The 18,118-nt window shown below is 38.6% G+C and overlaps 1 protein-coding gene across 1 annotated transcript in view; it reads right to left on the bottom strand.

Annotated features, from left to right (window-relative positions):
* Positions 1-8,026: 8,026 nt before the first annotated feature.
* The window catches only part of LOC132008068 (polypeptide N-acetylgalactosaminyltransferase 1), a 30,543-nt gene continuing 20,451 nt past the window's right edge, over positions 8,027-18,118 (bottom strand). Inside the window, exons 7-9 of the mRNA XM_059386460.1 lie at positions 14,796-14,894; positions 14,200-14,334; positions 8,027-10,039 (exon numbers count right to left, since the gene is read on the bottom strand). Coding sequence (XP_059242443.1) covers positions 9,893-10,039; positions 14,200-14,334; positions 14,796-14,894 — 381 coding nt within the window. The 3' untranslated portion in view covers positions 8,027-9,892. The remainder of the gene's footprint in view (positions 10,040-14,199; positions 14,335-14,795; positions 14,895-18,118) is intronic.

Raw genomic sequence — 18,118 nt, 5'->3', positions numbered from 1 at the left:
AGCTTGGTCTTATTTCTTACTGTAAGAAAGCTTAATAGCAATGTGATTTAAGGTTCTGTTTTGTTTTTTAAGAGGGGGATGTGAGTGATTTAATTCATGGGTACTTTTAGAACCTGATGATATTCCCATTGCCTTTATTTTTCTAATTAAAGAATTCCTACATACTTTGAAAAATATAAAATATTCCTCAATAGTTGTGCCTTACATTGATTTATTTGAAGTTAAAATGGATCCCTAGTCATTATATCTATTTGTAGGTCAGGCTGTATGCTAACCACTATTAATAAGTCAAACTGGGAAGAAAAAAAATGAATCAGAAAGAAAGCCAAAGATGAAAAGGGGATTATTATTGGATCACTGAAGAATTCATAAATGTGACAAGGATAATCTGAATCTCTCAAATGTATTCACCTTATTCTAATCCCAATCCATTTTAACGTCTTTCTGTTCTAATTGGCAGTCTCAAAAAATAGTAAAGTGAAGAGCAGCATGTAGGCCATGTCCTGATTTCCCTAGTCTACATTTAGCTGGAAAAGAGAAGTTCTGTAGGTCTGGTGCTCTCCCCATCTTCCAAGAAATACACCAAAAGCAGACTGAACTCCAGAATTACATGTTTTTTAAAGAAGAAAGTAAATCAGAAGGTAGTGTTTCTGAGGCAGCAACTGTGAGCAGAGGTATACAAAGACAACCATTTTTTATTCTGGAAAATTAGATGTGTTCTCAATTACATAACACTTTTCCCATTCTCTGACTTCCTGAAGTTTAACAAGAATTTGCTTGATCTACTAGAACTAATAGTTTTGCAGGAAATGTGGCAAAACTCAGTCATATTGTCTATATACTAGCAACAAATTAAATTTTAAATTCTTACCATCTGTAATCATATCAAACAAGTCAAATACCTAGAATGTTAACAAGAAATATGTAAGACTTCTACCCTACAAAACTACAAAACGTTGCTGAAACTACAGAACGCTGCAATAAATATATTCATGAATTGAAAGGCTGCATACTGTCAAGATCTGTTTCCCACAAATTGATTTCTCGAAGCCAGATTCCAATGAAATAAAAATCCCGTGAGGCTTTCTTATAAAAATTTGCAGATATATATGGAAATCCAACAGATCCAGGACAGCCAAGATAACCTTGAAGAAGGGGGATGGGGGAATGGGGTTGGAAGAAAACACTACTCGATTTCATGAATTGCTTAAAATTACTAATTAAGAGTGTGATATTAGAGTTAGGACAAACAGATCAGTGCATTAAGAACAGAGTCCAGAAGCAGACCCATAATACATATGGTCATTGGCTTTTCAACAACTACACAAGTAACTCCATAGGGAAAGTCTCTGAACATTGATGCTTTCACACAGTGCACAAGGTGTTCATCATGATCACAGGACCCAAATATGAAGGGCGAAGCAAATCATGGAGAAGAAAACAGACTATCTTCATGACTCTTGGGATACTAAAAGATATCTTAGGACATAAACTTCATAAAAGGAAAAAAAAAAAAAAACGGATTTCACGAAAATTACGCTCTTCTCATCAGATACTAAAGTGAAAAGCAATGCTGCAACCAAGGACAAAACAGTTGCAAAGGACTCACACGCAGGAAAACAGTTTAAAAGCCACTGCAAAAGCAACACAGTATAAAAGTGACTTGAATACACACTTCACAGAAACTATTCAGATGCACAATTAGCATAGAAAAGGGTGTTCCAACATCAACCACCAGGGAAGGCAGAATGAAACCACCAGGAAACTGTATTGCATACCTGCCTGAATGGCGAGCAAGGGCAGCAGTGGGCAGAAGTGTTAAGTTAGTATAATCACCATGGAAAGCTGCTTGCCAGTTTTATACAAATGCATGTCTCCTCTGGGATTCCACTTCTAGGGATAAGACGTATCGCCCACATTAGGATGCATTCAAGAATATTGAGAGCAGATCTAAAAGAACCCGTAGCCTGGAAACTACTCAAATTTATCTGTCAATAACATAATGGATAATCAAGTAATGGTTATTGAAATACTAGTCTACAATTTTTTAAAAATGATTTACTGGTAGAACAATATGGATAACTAAAAATACTGAAGGAAGAATGCTAGAACATATTTATATGAAGCTCAAAAATAGGCAAAACAAACCTAAGGTGCTTACCTCTGGGTGAGTATATAGACTCAAAAGAGGCATGATAACTTTCTGGAATGATGGAATTAGTTTAAACTGATTTAGATAATGGCAACATGCACATAATTTAAAGTTTTACTGAGCTATGTATTTAGGAGGATATATGCATTTTATCATATGTAAATAATACTGCAATAAAGTACCGGGGGGCCAGGAAGATATTTATCTTGCTGGCATCAATATCTTCTTAAAAAGTCTTCCACTGCTACAGAATTCCCCACAAGTAAGTAAATTCTTACACAAGTAAGTAAAATCTTTTAAAAAATAAAAGAACCTTCTGGGTAAGGTAACATATGTATAACTTTTCCCCAAAGAGCATTCCCATGCACACAACCTACTAGAAGTAGCAGTCACACACACAGTGACTATTGTCTTAGGCTGAGGGGTGAAAAGTCTTATTTATGAGCAGAGGGGCGGGAAATTGAAGAATATAACGAGGGAGCCCTAGAGGAGCCCCCAAATCTGCATTTGAATTTCTTCAAATGCTTGCCTGATGTGACTGAGCACAGAATGAGAGTCCAAGAAGTCCAGAGAAAAAAACTACAAGGCAGAATTAAGCAGAGATCTCAGCCATTTCCCAGGGCCAAGAACAGACCTTCCATTTGAAGGGGCTTGATAAACACTTGAGACTTTACAGGCATACCAGTGGAGATAATGCAGGCGCAATTCCAGACCACTGCAATAAAGCAAATCTTGCAATAAAACAAGGCAAATTAATTATTTGGTTTCCCAGTACATATGAAAGTTATGTATGCACTTTACTATAATCTGTTAAGTGTGAATAGCATTGTGTCTAAAAACACTATGTCCGATGTATATAATTTGTTTTTTGTTTTTTGGGTTTTTTTGAGAGAGAGAGAGAGAGCATGAGCAGTGTTTGCAGGAGCAGAGGGAGAGAGAGAACCTCAAGCAGACTCTGCTGTTCACAGAGCAGTGGGGCTCAATCCCACAACCGTGACACTATGACCTGAGCCAAAATTGAGAGCCAGACACTCAAACCAATTGAGACACTCAGGTACCCTTAAAAATACTTCAATGATAAAAAATGCTAACTCTTATCTGAGCTTTCAGTGAGTTGTAATCACAAATCACAGATCACCATAACAAATACAATAAAAATGAGAACATTTGTAATACTGTAACAATTACCAAAACATGACAGACATGAAGTGAGCAAATGCCACTGGAAAATGGCATCAACAGACTTGCTCAATGCAAGGTGAGAAATAGTATCTGTGAACCACACTGGAGTGCAATAAAACCAAGTATGCCTATATATTGAAACCCAAGGCCATGTGTAGGAATAAAGACCATTTCTTAAGGACTTGGGGCTATTCCTAGGGCCAAGGACAAAGTGGGGGAAAGGCCAGACCTAACAAAGTATACAACCAAGCCTATGCAACATCCAGTTGCTCTGCCAATAATCTGCTTCCTTGGACAAAATTCAGCAGTCTTCAGAGGAACATAGCATAATACACAACTCTTGGGTGCATCAGTTACAATATTGAGTTGTCCAGTACAAAACAAAAATTAACAAAGAAACAAGAAAGTGGCCCAACAAAAAGCAGACTCACTGATGACCCAGATGATGGAATTAGCAGACAAGTTCAATATAAATGGTTTGGTTTTTTTAAGATACAGGAAAAAAATAGATATAATCAAGAGGTGGAAAATTTCAGAAGATATCTAGAAAGTGGAAAAGAAAAATAAGAATCCTAAAATCCTAAAATTAAAAAATATATATATAATATATATAAATTATATATATAATCACATTCAATTGATTTAAATATATATGTATTACAAATATATATTTGTAATACATATATATTTAAATCAATTGAATGTGATTATATATATAATTTATATATATTATATATATATTTTTTAATTTTAGGATTTTAGGATTCTTATTTTTCTTTTCCACTTTCTAGATATCTTCTGAAATTTTCCACCTCTTGATTATATCTATTTTTTTCCTGTATCTTAAAAAAACCAAACCATTTATATTGAACTTGTCTGCTAATTCCATCATCTGGGTCATCAGTGAGTCTGCTTTTTGTTGGGCCACTTTCTTGTTTCTTTGTTAATTTTTGTTTTGTACTGGACAACTCAATATTGTAACTGATGCACCCAAGAGTTGTGTATTATGCTATGTTCCTCTGAAGACTGCTGAATTTTGTCCAAGGAAGCAGATTATTGGCAGAGCAACTGGATGTTGCATAGGCTTGGTTGTATACTTTGTTAGGTCTGGCCTTTCCCCCACTTTGTCCTTGGCCCTAGGAATAGCCCCAAGTCCTTAAGAAATGGTCTTTATTCCTACACATGGCCTTGGGTTTCAATATATAGGCATACTTGGTTTTATTGCACTCCAGTGTGGTTCACAGATACTATTTCTCACCTTGCATTGAGCAAGTCTGTTGATGCCATTTTCCAGTGGCATTTGCTCACTTCATGTCTGTCATGTTTTGGTAATTGTTACAGTATTACAAATGTTCTCATTTTTATTGTATTTGTTATGGTGATCTGTGATTTGTGATTACAACTCACTGAAAGCTCAGATAAGAGTTAGCATTTTTTATCATTGAAGTATTTTTAAGGGTACCTGAGTGTCTCAATTGGTTTGAGTGTCTGGCTCTCAATTTTGGCTCAGGTCATAGTGTCACGGTTGTGGGATTGAGCCCCACTGCTCTGTGAACAGCAGAGTCTGCTTGAGGTTCTCTCTCTCCCTCTGCTCCTGCAAACACTGCTCATGCTCTCTCTCTCTCTCTCAAAAAAACCCAAAAAACAAAAAACAAATTATATACATCGGACATAGTGTTTTTAGACACAATGCTATTCACACTTAACAGATTATAGTAAAGTGCATACATAACTTTCATATGTACTGGGAAACCAAATAATTAATTTGCCTTGTTTTATTGCAAGATTTGCTTTATTGCAGTGGTCTGGAATTGCGCCTGCATTATCTCCACTGGTATGCCTGTAAAGTCTCAAGTGTTTATCAAGCCCCTTCAAATGGAAGGTCTGTTCTTGGCCCTGGGAAATGGCTGAGATCTCTGCTTAATTCTGCCTTGTAGTTTTTTTCTCTGGACTTCTTGGACTCTCATTCTGTGCTCAGTCACATCAGGCAAGCATTTGAAGAAATTCAAATGCAGATTTGGGGGCTCCTCTAGGGCTCCCTCGTTATATTCTTCAATTTCCCGCCCCTCTGCTCATAAATAAGACTTTTCACCCCTCAGCCTAAGACAATAGTCACTGTGTGTGTGACTGCTACTTCTAGTAGGTTGTGTGCATGGGAATGCTCTTTGGGGAAAAGTTATACATATGTTACCTTACCCAGAAGGTTCTTTTATTTTTTAAAAGATTTTACTTACTTGTGTAAGAATTTACTTACTTGTGGGGAATTCTGTAGCAGTGGAAGACTTTTTAAGAAGATATTGATGCCAGCAAGATAAATATCTTCCTGGCCCCCCGGTACTTTATTGCAGTATTATTTACATATGATAAAATGCATATATCCTCCTAAATACATAGCTCAGTAAAACTTTAAATTATGTGCATGTTGCCATTATCTAAATCAGTTTAAACTAATTCCATCATTCCAGAAAGTTATCATGCCTCTTTTGAGTCTATATACTCACCCAGAGGTAAGCACCTTAGGTTTGTTTTGCCTATTTTTGAGCTTCATATAAATATGTTCTAGCATTCTTCCTTCAGTATTTTTAGTTATCCATATTGTTCTACCAGTAAATCATTTTTAAAAAATTGTAGACTAGTATTTCAATAACCATTACTTGATTATCCATTATGTTATTGACAGATAAATTTGAGTAGTTTCCAGGCTACGGGTTCTTTTAGATCTGCTCTCAATATTCTTGAATGCATCCTAATGTGGGCGATACGTCTTATCCCTAGAAGTGGAATCCCAGAGGAGACATGCATTTGTATAAAACTGGCAAGCAGCTTTCCATGGTGATTATACTAACTTAACACTTCTGCCCACTGCTGCCCTTGCTCGCCATTCAGGCAGGTATGCAATACAGTTTCCTGGTGGTTTCATTCTGCCTTCCCTGGTGGTTGATGTTGGAACACCCTTTTCTATGCTAATTGTGCATCTGAATAGTTTCTGTGAAGTGTGTATTCAAGTCACTTTTATACTGTGTTGCTTTTGCAGTGGCTTTTAAACTGTTTTCCTGCGTGTGAGTCCTTTGCAACTGTTTTGTCCTTGGTTGCAGCATTGCTTTTCACTTTAGTATCTGATGAGAAGAGCGTAATTTTCGTGAAATCCGTTTTTTTTTTTTTTTCCTTTTATGAAGTTTATGTCCTAAGATATCTTTTAGTATCCCAAGAGTCATGAAGATAGTCTGTTTTCTTCTCCATGATTTGCTTCGCCCTTCATATTTGGGTCCTGTGATCATGATGAACACCTTGTGCACTGTGTGAAAGCATCAATGTTCAGAGACTTTCCCTATGGAGTTACTTGTGTAGTTGTTGAAAAGCCAATGACCATATGTATTATGGGTCTGCTTCTGGACTCTGTTCTTAATGCACTGATCTGTTTGTCCTAACTCTAATATCACACTCTTAATTAGTAATTTTAAGCAATTCATGAAATCGAGTAGTGTTTTCTTCCAACCCCATTCCCCCATCCCCCTTCTTCAAGGTTATCTTGGCTGTCCTGGATCTGTTGGATTTCCATATATATCTGCAAATTTTTATAAGAAAGCCTCACGGGATTTTTATTTCATTGGAATCTGGCTTCGAGAAATCAATTTGTGGGAAACAGATCTTGACAGTATGCAGCCTTTCAATTCATGAATATATTTATTGCAGCGTTCTGTAGTTTCAGCAACGTTTTGTAGTTTTGTAGGGTAGAAGTCTTACATATTTCTTGTTAACATTCTAGGTATTTGACTTGTTTGATATGATTACAGATGGTAAGAATTTAAAATTTAATTTGTTGCTAGTATATAGACAATATGACTGAGTTTTGCCACATTTCCTGCAAAACTATTAGTTCTAGTAGATCAAGCAAATTCTTGTTAAACTTCAGGAAGTCAGAGAATGGGAAAAGTGTTATGTAATTGAGAACACATCTAATTTTCCAGAATAAAAAATGGTTGTCTTTGTATACCTCTGCTCACAGTTGCTGCCTCAGAAACACTACCTTCTGATTTACTTTCTTCTTTAAAAAACATGTAATTCTGGAGTTCAGTCTGCTTTTGGTGTATTTCTTGGAAGATGGGGAGAGCACCAGACCTACAGAACTTCTCTTTTCCAGCTAAATGTAGACTAGGGAAATCAGGACATGGCCTACATGCTGCTCTTCACTTTACTATTTTTTGAGACTGCCAATTAGAACAGAAAGACGTTAAAATGGATTGGGATTAGAATAAGGTGAATACATTTGAGAGATTCAGATTATCCTTGTCACATTTATGAATTCTTCAGTGATCCAATAATAATCCCCTTTTCATCTTTGGCTTTCTTTCTGATTCATTTTTTTTCTTCCCAGTTTGACTTATTAATAGTGGTTAGCATACAGCCTGACCTACAAATAGATATAATGACTAGGGATCCATTTTAACTTCAAATAAATCAATGTAAGGCACAACTATTGAGGAATATTTTATATTTTTCAAAGTATGTAGGAATTCTTTAATTAGAAAAATAAAGGCAATGGGAATATCATCAGGTTCTAAAAGTACCCATGAATTAAATCACTCACATCCCCCTCTTAAAAAACAAAACAGAACCTTAAATCACATTGCTATTAAGCTTTCTTACAGTAAGAAATAAGACCAAGCTATACTAGAGTATAAAAACCTGAAATTCTGAGCATGAAAATAATTTATTAGACATCTGGTTTATTCAAACATAGAGGCCTAATGAAGACAGAATTAACAGAGCTCATGGAGTGGGGCGGGCGGGGGGAGGGGGAACCAATCCAGCACCTACTTCACTGCAAATTTCCTGGGGACAAAATTTCTGCATTCTGTACTACAGTCTCACCCTAAAGCCTCCACATGTGCTTCATATTCTTGATACTGATTAACTTGAATAGGAGATGAGAAACTTTCCGTGCACTCAACTTCACAAGTAGTATTAGTGACAGAACTTTCAGAAACATAATTCTTAGGCACAACAAATAGCACTGCCTGCAGTGAGAGTCCTTGATAATCAAAGAAAAGAATGTCACTAAATATAACCTTACAAATAAGGAAATACACTTTTGCCAATGAACTGCTTTACATATCAGAAAAAAATGTCACAATGAGATCTTTTATGAAATTAACTCAACTTTTAATTGATTCTGAAGTTATTTTGTGGTATTAAAAATCAGAAAAAAATAAAATGAATTTAACCTAAACGGAAGAAATGCAGGACTAATGTGGAGCAGTAGCTGCAGTTCTTCGGTTAACTCATTAAAACAAGGTCAAACATTTTCAGTCAAATTTTATTAAAAAAAAAAAAAAAAAAGGGCAGCAGATCACCATTACAATTCAAGAACCTAATCTAAATATGCACTTGACAATAAAGCACATCTGAGTATGGAGTGAAAAAAGTTTTCCAAAAAAACATCCATTGTATCCTCTCTAAATATCCAAATAATCACTTCTGCAGGCCTTTTGTTGAGTGGAATCATAAAGAACTGAAGATTTATTGCTGTGAAAATAAATCTGTAGTACAGTAGTATGAATCTTGGGTATTAAGCATAATCAGCTGAATCAAGTTAAGAAGTTCAAGATCTAATAAGAAATTTGTATGTGAAAGTCTACAAGCCAGTTGACCCAAGAGCAACTGAGAGATCTAACGTGTTCAGTGAGACCAGACATTATGTTAAATCTTCATTCTTTGAAGGGAATTAAAAATTACAATTCCAACAGCCCATAAACCAAATAAAAAATTGAAGAAAGCAATTAAAACTATGTTCAAAGAGCCTTTTTTTTTTTCAGCTCAATTTCAGCACCCCAAGGAAAAAAAAAAGCATCCATGACTATCACAGATGAAAATGAATGTCATTGGAATCAGTTATTTTTCCCCACTGAGGTATAAAATCTATATAGAAATTTGATACTATACTATAACAAATTGTACTTCTCATAGTTCTGTTTTAATTTCCTTTAAACCCTGTTTAATATATTCTTCTTAAATCGTAAAAATGTTGTTTTCATGATTCTGAAACTGGTTCCAGTTCTTTTTCACTTATTTTTATATCAATATTTAATATACTGGTTACCAGTTCTAATCAGAAAAAAAATCTTGGAAATCTCTTCATTAAGATCACACGTTCAGCAGCAGTTACTGACGTGCAAGCAAACCGTACGAGGGGCAGCTCTGGAAAGCACATTGTGTTGATTGCATCATTGTCTGAATATTCTTTACCGTGATTCTTGATGACTCTTATGACTCTTTCAATCTTGTAAACATCAGTGTGCACAGTCTCGCTACTATGTAGTTTCACGTCCTTTGGACAAGAAGGCTGGTTCACAGCTAGTGAAAAGCGAGAGGAGTCTAAGTTTTAATGGCTGATAAACCTTACATCCCCGGAGGAGGAAAGCACTTTTCCTTTTTTGCTACTTAAGAATGTGGCAGAAATGTATGCTGAGGTAGCCCAGTCAATTCTTATTTTTTTTCTTTTTTCTTTTCTTTTCTTTCTTTTTTTTTTCTTTTTTTCTTTTTTTTGTAAATTTGGTCTCAGAATATTTCTGGAAGGGTGACATTTCGAAGAAGCCACTGCTGGGACCGGCTTCCATTGCAGTCTCTTATGCTGGGCACCTGGCTATCCTCTTCTGTGGCTTTATCCAGGCACTGATTACTGTTCACATGCTGCAGGGTTAATTTCTGAAAGTGACAGAAAAGAAATCTTAACATGAAAGTGAAAAATAAAATTCACACATCTCAACCATCATTTTTGGTAAGACTTAAACTGCTCTGCAGAAAAGCGTCTACATAAAGACCACCGTAAGAGCTATGTGGGAGGGAGAAAGGCACTGGGGTATAGGGGGTTATGCTGAACTTGAAGTAAGATAACCAAAATGCTAAGTCCCAATTCTGCACAAGCTCTAAAGCACTGGGAGAAATTTCACTTTTGTGCTTCAGCTTCCGGGGGGAAAAAAAAATCAGATTAGTGGTTCCTAATTTAGGATCCTCAACCTATTTTCAAAAAGCTATTTCAAAATCACTTCACTTCCCTGTGATAAGGCTGTTCAAATTAATTCTGTGATTCCAAACCTCAAGTTCTTAGCAACTCAGGTCCTTTAGAATACTCAAAATCTTAAGAGATTGTAAGACTGATGAAGCAGCCCTTAATAAATGGCTGAGAGATGCAGCTATATAATTTTCTATGTTCTTGTCTGTGCTACGGATCTGATGCTGTCATGTTGATTTTGAATATTTCAAAACGTCAGGACAGAGGAGGGTTAGGAGTGATTAGTGTAGGTCAGTTCATTTGTTACTCAAAGAAGCAGCGTAGGAATGTGAATTAAGCATTATCCTGTAAACATACAACTATAAGGAAATGTAAAAAATGTTTACTAACACAAATTTATTTGACTGATACTCATCCCTCTATTTTAATGTAATTCTTTTATCTGGAACATGTCCTTTTCATGGGGACTATTGTCACTGTACTCAGAAGAGGACCCAGTTGGCACTGACTAGTCTCCAGAGAGAAAAAGCTTGATGAAGGATAAACAGTTGACAGCTGTAACCTTTGAAGGAGAGGATAAGAGCTGTCATTTTAACTGCCTGAAGTCTACTTGTAACCTAGAAAAGATAATTTGCTGGCTCTTGCCCTTTATCTCTAGATATAATTGGATCAAAATCTGCAATTTTGACAATAAGGACAGTTACGATCATCAAAGCACGAGAACCTGGTGTCATGAACCAAATGTAATATAGAATATAAGTAAGATGAAGATAGTATGGGACTGTGCAAAGACCCTTGGGTCTAGAATTCCAGGCTTGAGATACTGTTACATCATTTTATCTGCTCTGTGACCAATAATCTTTAAATAATCTTTATGTAACAAAGGGTAAGTTCCATTCTGGGCTGCAGTGTCTCTACACCCATAAAACAAGGCCCTGGGTTTTATTCTAGGGTTCCTTTGGAAGCTAAGACATCATGGCTCCCTGGAACCCGGCTGGTTCCAGGGAGCATGTGGGACTCTTGATCTTGGGTTCTTGAGTTTGAGCCCCATGTTGGGTACAGAGATTACTTAAATAAATAAAACTTAAAATATGTCAGTAATTTATTTTTTTTATTTCTCTAGCTTGCTGTGTTTCTGACCGATGGAGGCAGGACAACACTGACAGGCTGTCCCAGAGCTCCCTGTGCAGCTGGCGGAGTGTGGGCAGCCGCAGCGCGATGTGACTCCTCCCTCTGCCCAACTCGGGCCTTATCCCTCTCCTATTTACAGGTGCTGATCCAAAGGCTGCTGCCTACTAAACACTGTGAACACTAAACTTTATCTGAGTCTGCTTCTGGTAGAACCCAGCCTGCAAACTAAAATTTTATCTCAGACAAGACTCTGTGCAAAGAGCTCCAGACGGTTTAAAATTTTACACTCATAACTGCTGCTTTCTAAATCCCCTAAACCCACTTTAAGCTCCTTAAATTTCTAACCACATATCTACTTCTGGAATACCAGGTGTGGTGGACTGCGTAGATCATACACAGGCTACAGGCAGCCATTCCCACTTCTGTCTCCCTCACACCAGCGACACCGGAACCCCAATGCCTGTTTAACCAGCCTCCCTTTCAGCTGGTGGAGGGGGTGTCAGGATGAGATAAAGTTCTGGCCCATAAGACAGCAGACTCTGCAGGGGAGGTCCAGGAGAAGCTCTGGCTTTCCTGATAAAGAACAAAACATGGGGTAGGGCGATGTCCCCTCTTCTCTTTCTCTTCCCTCGAGTTGGGATATGAGGGTAAGAGCTACAAGAGCCATCTGTGGCCACAAAAAAGGCTAGGAATATGCAGCAAAATTATCCCTCACACCACTGTGCCACTGAATCTCTACCCCAGAAGCCACTTACTTCCACTCATTAAGAAGAGTAAGCCTATATTTGTTCATGCTACTATAAACAGGTTTTGTGTTTCCTAACAGACTGTCATTTTTCACTGAATGGGAGATTTATTGATTTTTTTTCAAAGATTATTTTAGAGAGAACATGAGCTGGGAAGGAGGGGCAGAGGGATAGAATATCAAGCAGACTCCTGCTTAGCATGGAGCCAGCCTCAGGGCTCGGTCTCACAAGCCTGAGCTCACAACCTGGACACTTAGCAGGAAGGGCGCCAGGTGCTTCAGTCAGTTGAGTCACTGTGGGGTGCCCCTGGCACGAAGCATCTGAGGGCCGAGAGGCTGCACGGCCTGTAGTGCTGGAGCAGCTGTGCCCAGAGCGGCGGCAGCCCATGCCCATGACCAACCCCAGAACAGCCGGTTCAGGCCATTTCTAACAGTGCTATTAACTGAACTCTTATATTTAGAGTTACTTTTACCATAGTTTGACACCCGGGATTTATAAAGCACAGTCTCTGCCCTCTAGGAGTTAACAGTGGAGAGAAGACTGGAACAGAAACAAGTACAAAGCAGTTGAGCACGACAGGTCAGGGAGGATTGGAACTAAAAGAGAGGGAGCTGATTTCTAGCTGGGCTTCAGGGAAGCGATGTCAGAGCTGGACCCTCAAGATGGAGTAGGATTTGTCAGAAGCAGAGGTTAACTATATGATCTTCAGTGCAGGTACGAGGGTACAGGGCATGTTCTAGGAACAGTAGGGCTGATGACTGAAGCAGCCCAGGGTTTGCATATGACATGGTCATATGGCACAATCTCCATGGAAGGGGAAGAAAGCAGCAATGGAGTAATCCAAGCAGATGGAGAGAGAGAAAGCTAAGAGAAGACACTAAGCAGTAGTGCATCTAAAGCCAATGGATAAAAGTTAAAATCTCATCTGTTCCCCAACAGTAAATGCTAACAGAGAAGTTAGGGGAAAAGAGACAGAAATGGTCATGGCTTTGCATCCAGGATCTGTTTTGGTAGTGTCAGGCTGAGGCAGGAGCTAAGGCTGGAGAACCAGAGGCATGAATGTCAGCCACTCACTGTGATATAACACAGGATGGATTATAGAAAGTCAAGCAGGAGGAGAAGTCTTTCCTAACATGAGAGAGACAACTGCAGGTGCAGAGGAAAAAAAACCAGAGTAAGACCTACTGAAGATTCTGGAACTGGTTCCAGAACTATAAAGCAAAAGCACAAGTTGGGAGGTTAGCCAGGTACAAGGCACAGGAGAGAGACTCACTGGGCATGCTTTGATGGATTCTTCATGCACCTCCGTGTGAGTACAACATACAGTGTGTGGCAAGTGGGAGAGGTTCCAGAGGAAAGCAAAGATAAAAAGTTTTGTTATATGTCACAGAACAATCATGAGCCAGAGAATTTCATTATTTAAAGCTCACCTCATACTTAAGTGTTTAATTCAGTAATTTAAACAGGCTCCTCCTGGCTCCATTTCTCCCATGCAAGACAACAGAGCTTGAGGACAGACAGAAGAAAGAGTGGCTATAATGGCAACAAGGACCAGAACTGGAGGCAAGGCCAATCACCGGGGAGATTATAAAACCTGTCTCTTTTACTTGAGTTGTTTTTCCCATCTGTCCACTTTTTTTAAAATTTATTTTTTTAAGATTTTATTTATTTGACAGAGAGAGATCACAAGTAGGCAGAGAGGCAGGCAGAAGGAGAGGAAGAAGCAGGCTCCCCGCTGAGCAGAGAGCCCGATGCAGGGCTCAATCCCAGGACCCTGGGATCATGACCTGAGCCAAAGGCAGATGCTTAACCCACTGAGACACCCAGACGTGCCACCATCTGTCCATTTTTAGAGTGTAAGAACAATCTGATACATATTCAAACTCTAAGAATTAATTCTTTTCACTATAAAGAATTCCTTCTTTTAGCTACAAAACACACTTAATTTCACTCCTATATGCAACTGACTAACTTACCACTGGATCATATTCCCAAAGTTGGTTGCCTTTTAGGTGGTGGCATTTGAGCATTGTGACTGGGCCATTAAGTTTAGAGACATCCAAGCAAAGGTCATCTGTTCTAATTTCTTTGTTGGCAGTATAAGAGAAAACCTGAAAAAGATGCACACATATAAGCTTTAACACTGAAAGAAAGCAGCCAGTAATCTGGAAGAAAAAAAATATTTCAAGATTTTTTTGAACTTGAGTAATGTAGTATTAGGAGAATGACTCAGAAAAGCTACTGATAATTTTGCACAGAGGAAAGAAAAAATGACCTTGAGCTCTCTGTATACACTGAGTGTATTGTCAAGAGCTGTCATCTGTTTGACTAAAAAGGGCAAAGTAAATCTCATGCACAGCAATGTAAATACAGTTCTCACAAAGGAGCCTTTTACAAATGTTTCATTTAAAAATAATCATTAGATTAAAAGCTCCCTTCTTCTAAAAAGTCTTTATTATTGTCTCTTCATAGGTAGGAAAATATTTCCTGAATGATGTAATGAGATAAAAGGGGCATAAGATTAAAACAAATCCAAAAATTATTCCTTTTCAAGCTTTACTAAAATACTCACCTGGTTACCTCCCATACCATGACAATTAAAAATTCCAACTTTTTCATTCTCTTTTCTGGCCATGTTATCTAGACACTGATTTGTTTCCACATTTCGTATCTATGGGACAATAATGAAAACAGAGGAAGTGAGAGGTAAACTAGACAAACACATACACAGATATGTATGCACAGTAAGGTCTGAGCTTTCCACTACACACACACAGAGCGGACCGGACCAACAGCAGGATGCTCAGCGGCCTTGTTGCACAATCAATCCTTCGAGTTCCCTCACATTCCAAGTTCCATCTTGATGACTGTCTAGGAAAGAGAGGTAAGAGACGTCCTCTTGGGTAAGACATCTGGTAATCATCAGGATGTCTAATGAAACCGAGATTCTAAATTATCAGGGATCCTTAAACTAGAAGACTTGATGTAGGAAGAGGGGGATTTCCTCGTTAGAGTAGATACTCCTAAACATACAGTCCTGACGTTCCCCCTAACCGGGCAGGGGAATAACTACTGACGGGATGGTCTGGAACCCTGATACAGTACTTCCTGTGAAAACTGTTCTAGGATGCACCTAAATTATTTGAAAGTAATGAGGATTACAGAGGGCATACAGTAATTATAAGTTTGTTTTAAAGTGGATTTGGCAAGCAATGTGGTTACCTCAGCTCAAGGCCTGGGCAGGGAGAAATGTGTCGAATGACAAGGCAGACAACCTCCTGTGTTGGCTGTTTGTGTTAATGTCTCCAGTGCTGTCTGGTAGAACTTTCGTTGACGATGGAAGTGTTCTCTACTTGTGCCATCCAACATGGTAGCTACTAGCCTGTGTGGCTATTGAGTACTTTATTATATTTCTTCTTTTACTTCTTGCTATTGGGCACTAAATATTTGGCTTCTGTGACTGAGGAACTGACTTTCAAATTTTATTTAATTTTAGTTCATTTAAATACAGCCAGTGGTGGCAAGCAGCTACCACACGGGATGTGCACGACAGATGTGGACACAAAGGCTAAAGTTTTCCATGGTTTGAGAGGAACTCCTTGTCAGTGATGGGAAACAATGTGCACACACGCTAATGAAGCCAAGTTACCACATCCTTATCCCTCTGTGAAAGGCACATAAAAGTGCCCACTTCCTGTTCATACTTTCTGGAATTAGTAGAAATCTTAATGGATCTAAATTATTTCCAGGAGGAAAGTTAGCAGGCTAATGGTCCTTTTTATAGGATTTGTTTATGTCTGAGTAACACATCTTTCCTTACAGAGCCAGGCTTGCCAAGGAGCCAAACCAAAAAGGTCCCAAGCACCATGTACAACAGGTGAGGAAAACAGGAAATGGGAGCTTTCCACTTGGATCACAGCAACGTCTGAAATACAGTGGTCAGGGGGAAAGGGGTGCATTTCTGAGGCAGGTGGGCAGGAGTGAAAGTTTGGGGTATGGGGACCTGCAGATGTGGGTTTCTTTCCCTACTCTAGCATTACTAGCTACGAGACCGTGACCAGTTTGCACTCTAAGACGGTAACTCCCAGAACCATGATCTGAACAAAATCATCCAGCCAAGCGTTGACCTATGTGCCACCATACAGGGGGGTTTTGTGATCAAATGTGTCTAAAAATTACTGGGTTAAACATTTAAATAGGTTTTTTGCTGAAGGACTTCTCAAAGCAGTTTACTATACCGTGACTTTTGGTAGGGGTGGGGACGGGTGGTAGAGAAAGATATTAAGATATAACAAGCAGCATTTCCCAAACATTTCTGATCACAAAATCTACTTCCTCCTCCCCCATCCCCTGCCTTTCTAGTCGAGCAGCTTGGGGGACATTCGACCTCAGTATTCTTTAGAACACAGTAACTGGGAAAGCTGTAAGAACCTCAGTTTCTCATCTGTGTAACGGGTACCAATCTCTCCCAGATTTGCCGAGGGCGCTCAGTAAGGTAACACATGCAGAAGCCTAACAGAAACTCACACATAGAAGGCCCAGGATAAATGTCAGGTTTTCTTCCTTATCCACACATTCAGCAACTCATCTATCATTACATCTATCATTATAATATGGAAGTTGAAAATAACTGTGAACACACTCATTCCTGGGAACAGACAGGAACCAAGAGCCTAGGTTTCTTAGTTTTTGCTTATTCTCCTCCAGAAGGTGGAACAATACAGACAATTAAAGATTTTTGGAATCTCGTATAACGGAATCTGGATTCACTTTTTCCCTCTCGGCCATAAGAGAAATATTGGTTGGATATGAGAAAGAGTATGGGTGTTAATGGTTACGAGCACAAGCTCTCAAGCCATATTGTCTATGTTCAAATTCCACCTCTTCCATTTCGCAGCTGTGACCTGAGGATGTTGTTCAAACCATTTAGGTATGCCTCAGTTTCCTTACTGTCAAGTGGAGATAATAGCACCTATATCTCATAGTTTTGGTTTGAGGAAAACATAAAGCACTCAGACCGGCACCTACAGAGTTCATGCTCACTACATATCTTAGGGTTGTTAGATCTGCCGAGAGAAGCCATGGGTTAGTCCGTAAGACTGACTAAGCTGTCAAAAGGTCTGACTTACTTGGTTTCTTTGGTTGTTTATTTTATTTATCGCCTTGATTAACAGTTATTAGATATCACAAAGAAACACATCTACTCAGTTCCAGATTTTACAGCAGCTATGAGAGTCAGACTTAGTGAAGGTAGAGACTAAATTCCTACCTCTCATTCCCTTTTACTCTAAAATCCTAGGATTTCAGGATTCTCCAGACTAAATTCTCCAGTCTAAATTCCAGTTTTTAGCACAGTAAAGCTCATGTAGCTGGAGTTATGATCCCAGCATGAGATCCCCAGCTGCACTAGGGTGGGTGCTTAAGAAAGACCCCAACCCCAAAAGTTAGAGCAACTCTATAGGATGGCCTGATCTTAAGGGCAAACAAGCTTAGGACCATCTGCTTTGTTAAAAAGGCAGTGACAAGCAGGCCATGGATGATAAAATCTGTTTTTAAAAAGCCAGCTGTTAAGAGGCAGGTAAAGAACAAACTTGCCTTGGCAATCATCTACTGTGGGTTAGCTCTTTATAATACGCCTGTATTCTGGCCCAGCGAACAATGCCTAAGTATTATCCAAAATTGGGTCAATTCAAGAGGAAAAAACAACTCCTTCTCTATTCTAAAGGCAAGGTATACTCACAACTATATGGTCAACTAATCTTTAATAAAACAGGAAAGAATATCCAATGGAAAAAACAGTCTCTTCAAAAATGGTGTTGGGAAAACTGCACAGCAACAATGCAGAAGAATGAAAATGGACCACTTTCTTATACCACACACGAAAATAAATTCAAA

This window comes from Mustela nigripes, unplaced genomic scaffold, assembly GCF_022355385.1.
Source record: "Mustela nigripes isolate SB6536 unplaced genomic scaffold, MUSNIG.SB6536 HiC_scaffold_30, whole genome shotgun sequence".
NCBI classification, from domain to species: Eukaryota; Metazoa; Chordata; class Mammalia; order Carnivora; family Mustelidae; genus Mustela; species Mustela nigripes.
Note: the sequence above shows the minus strand (reverse complement) of the source record. Positions and strands in the feature narration are given on the sequence as shown.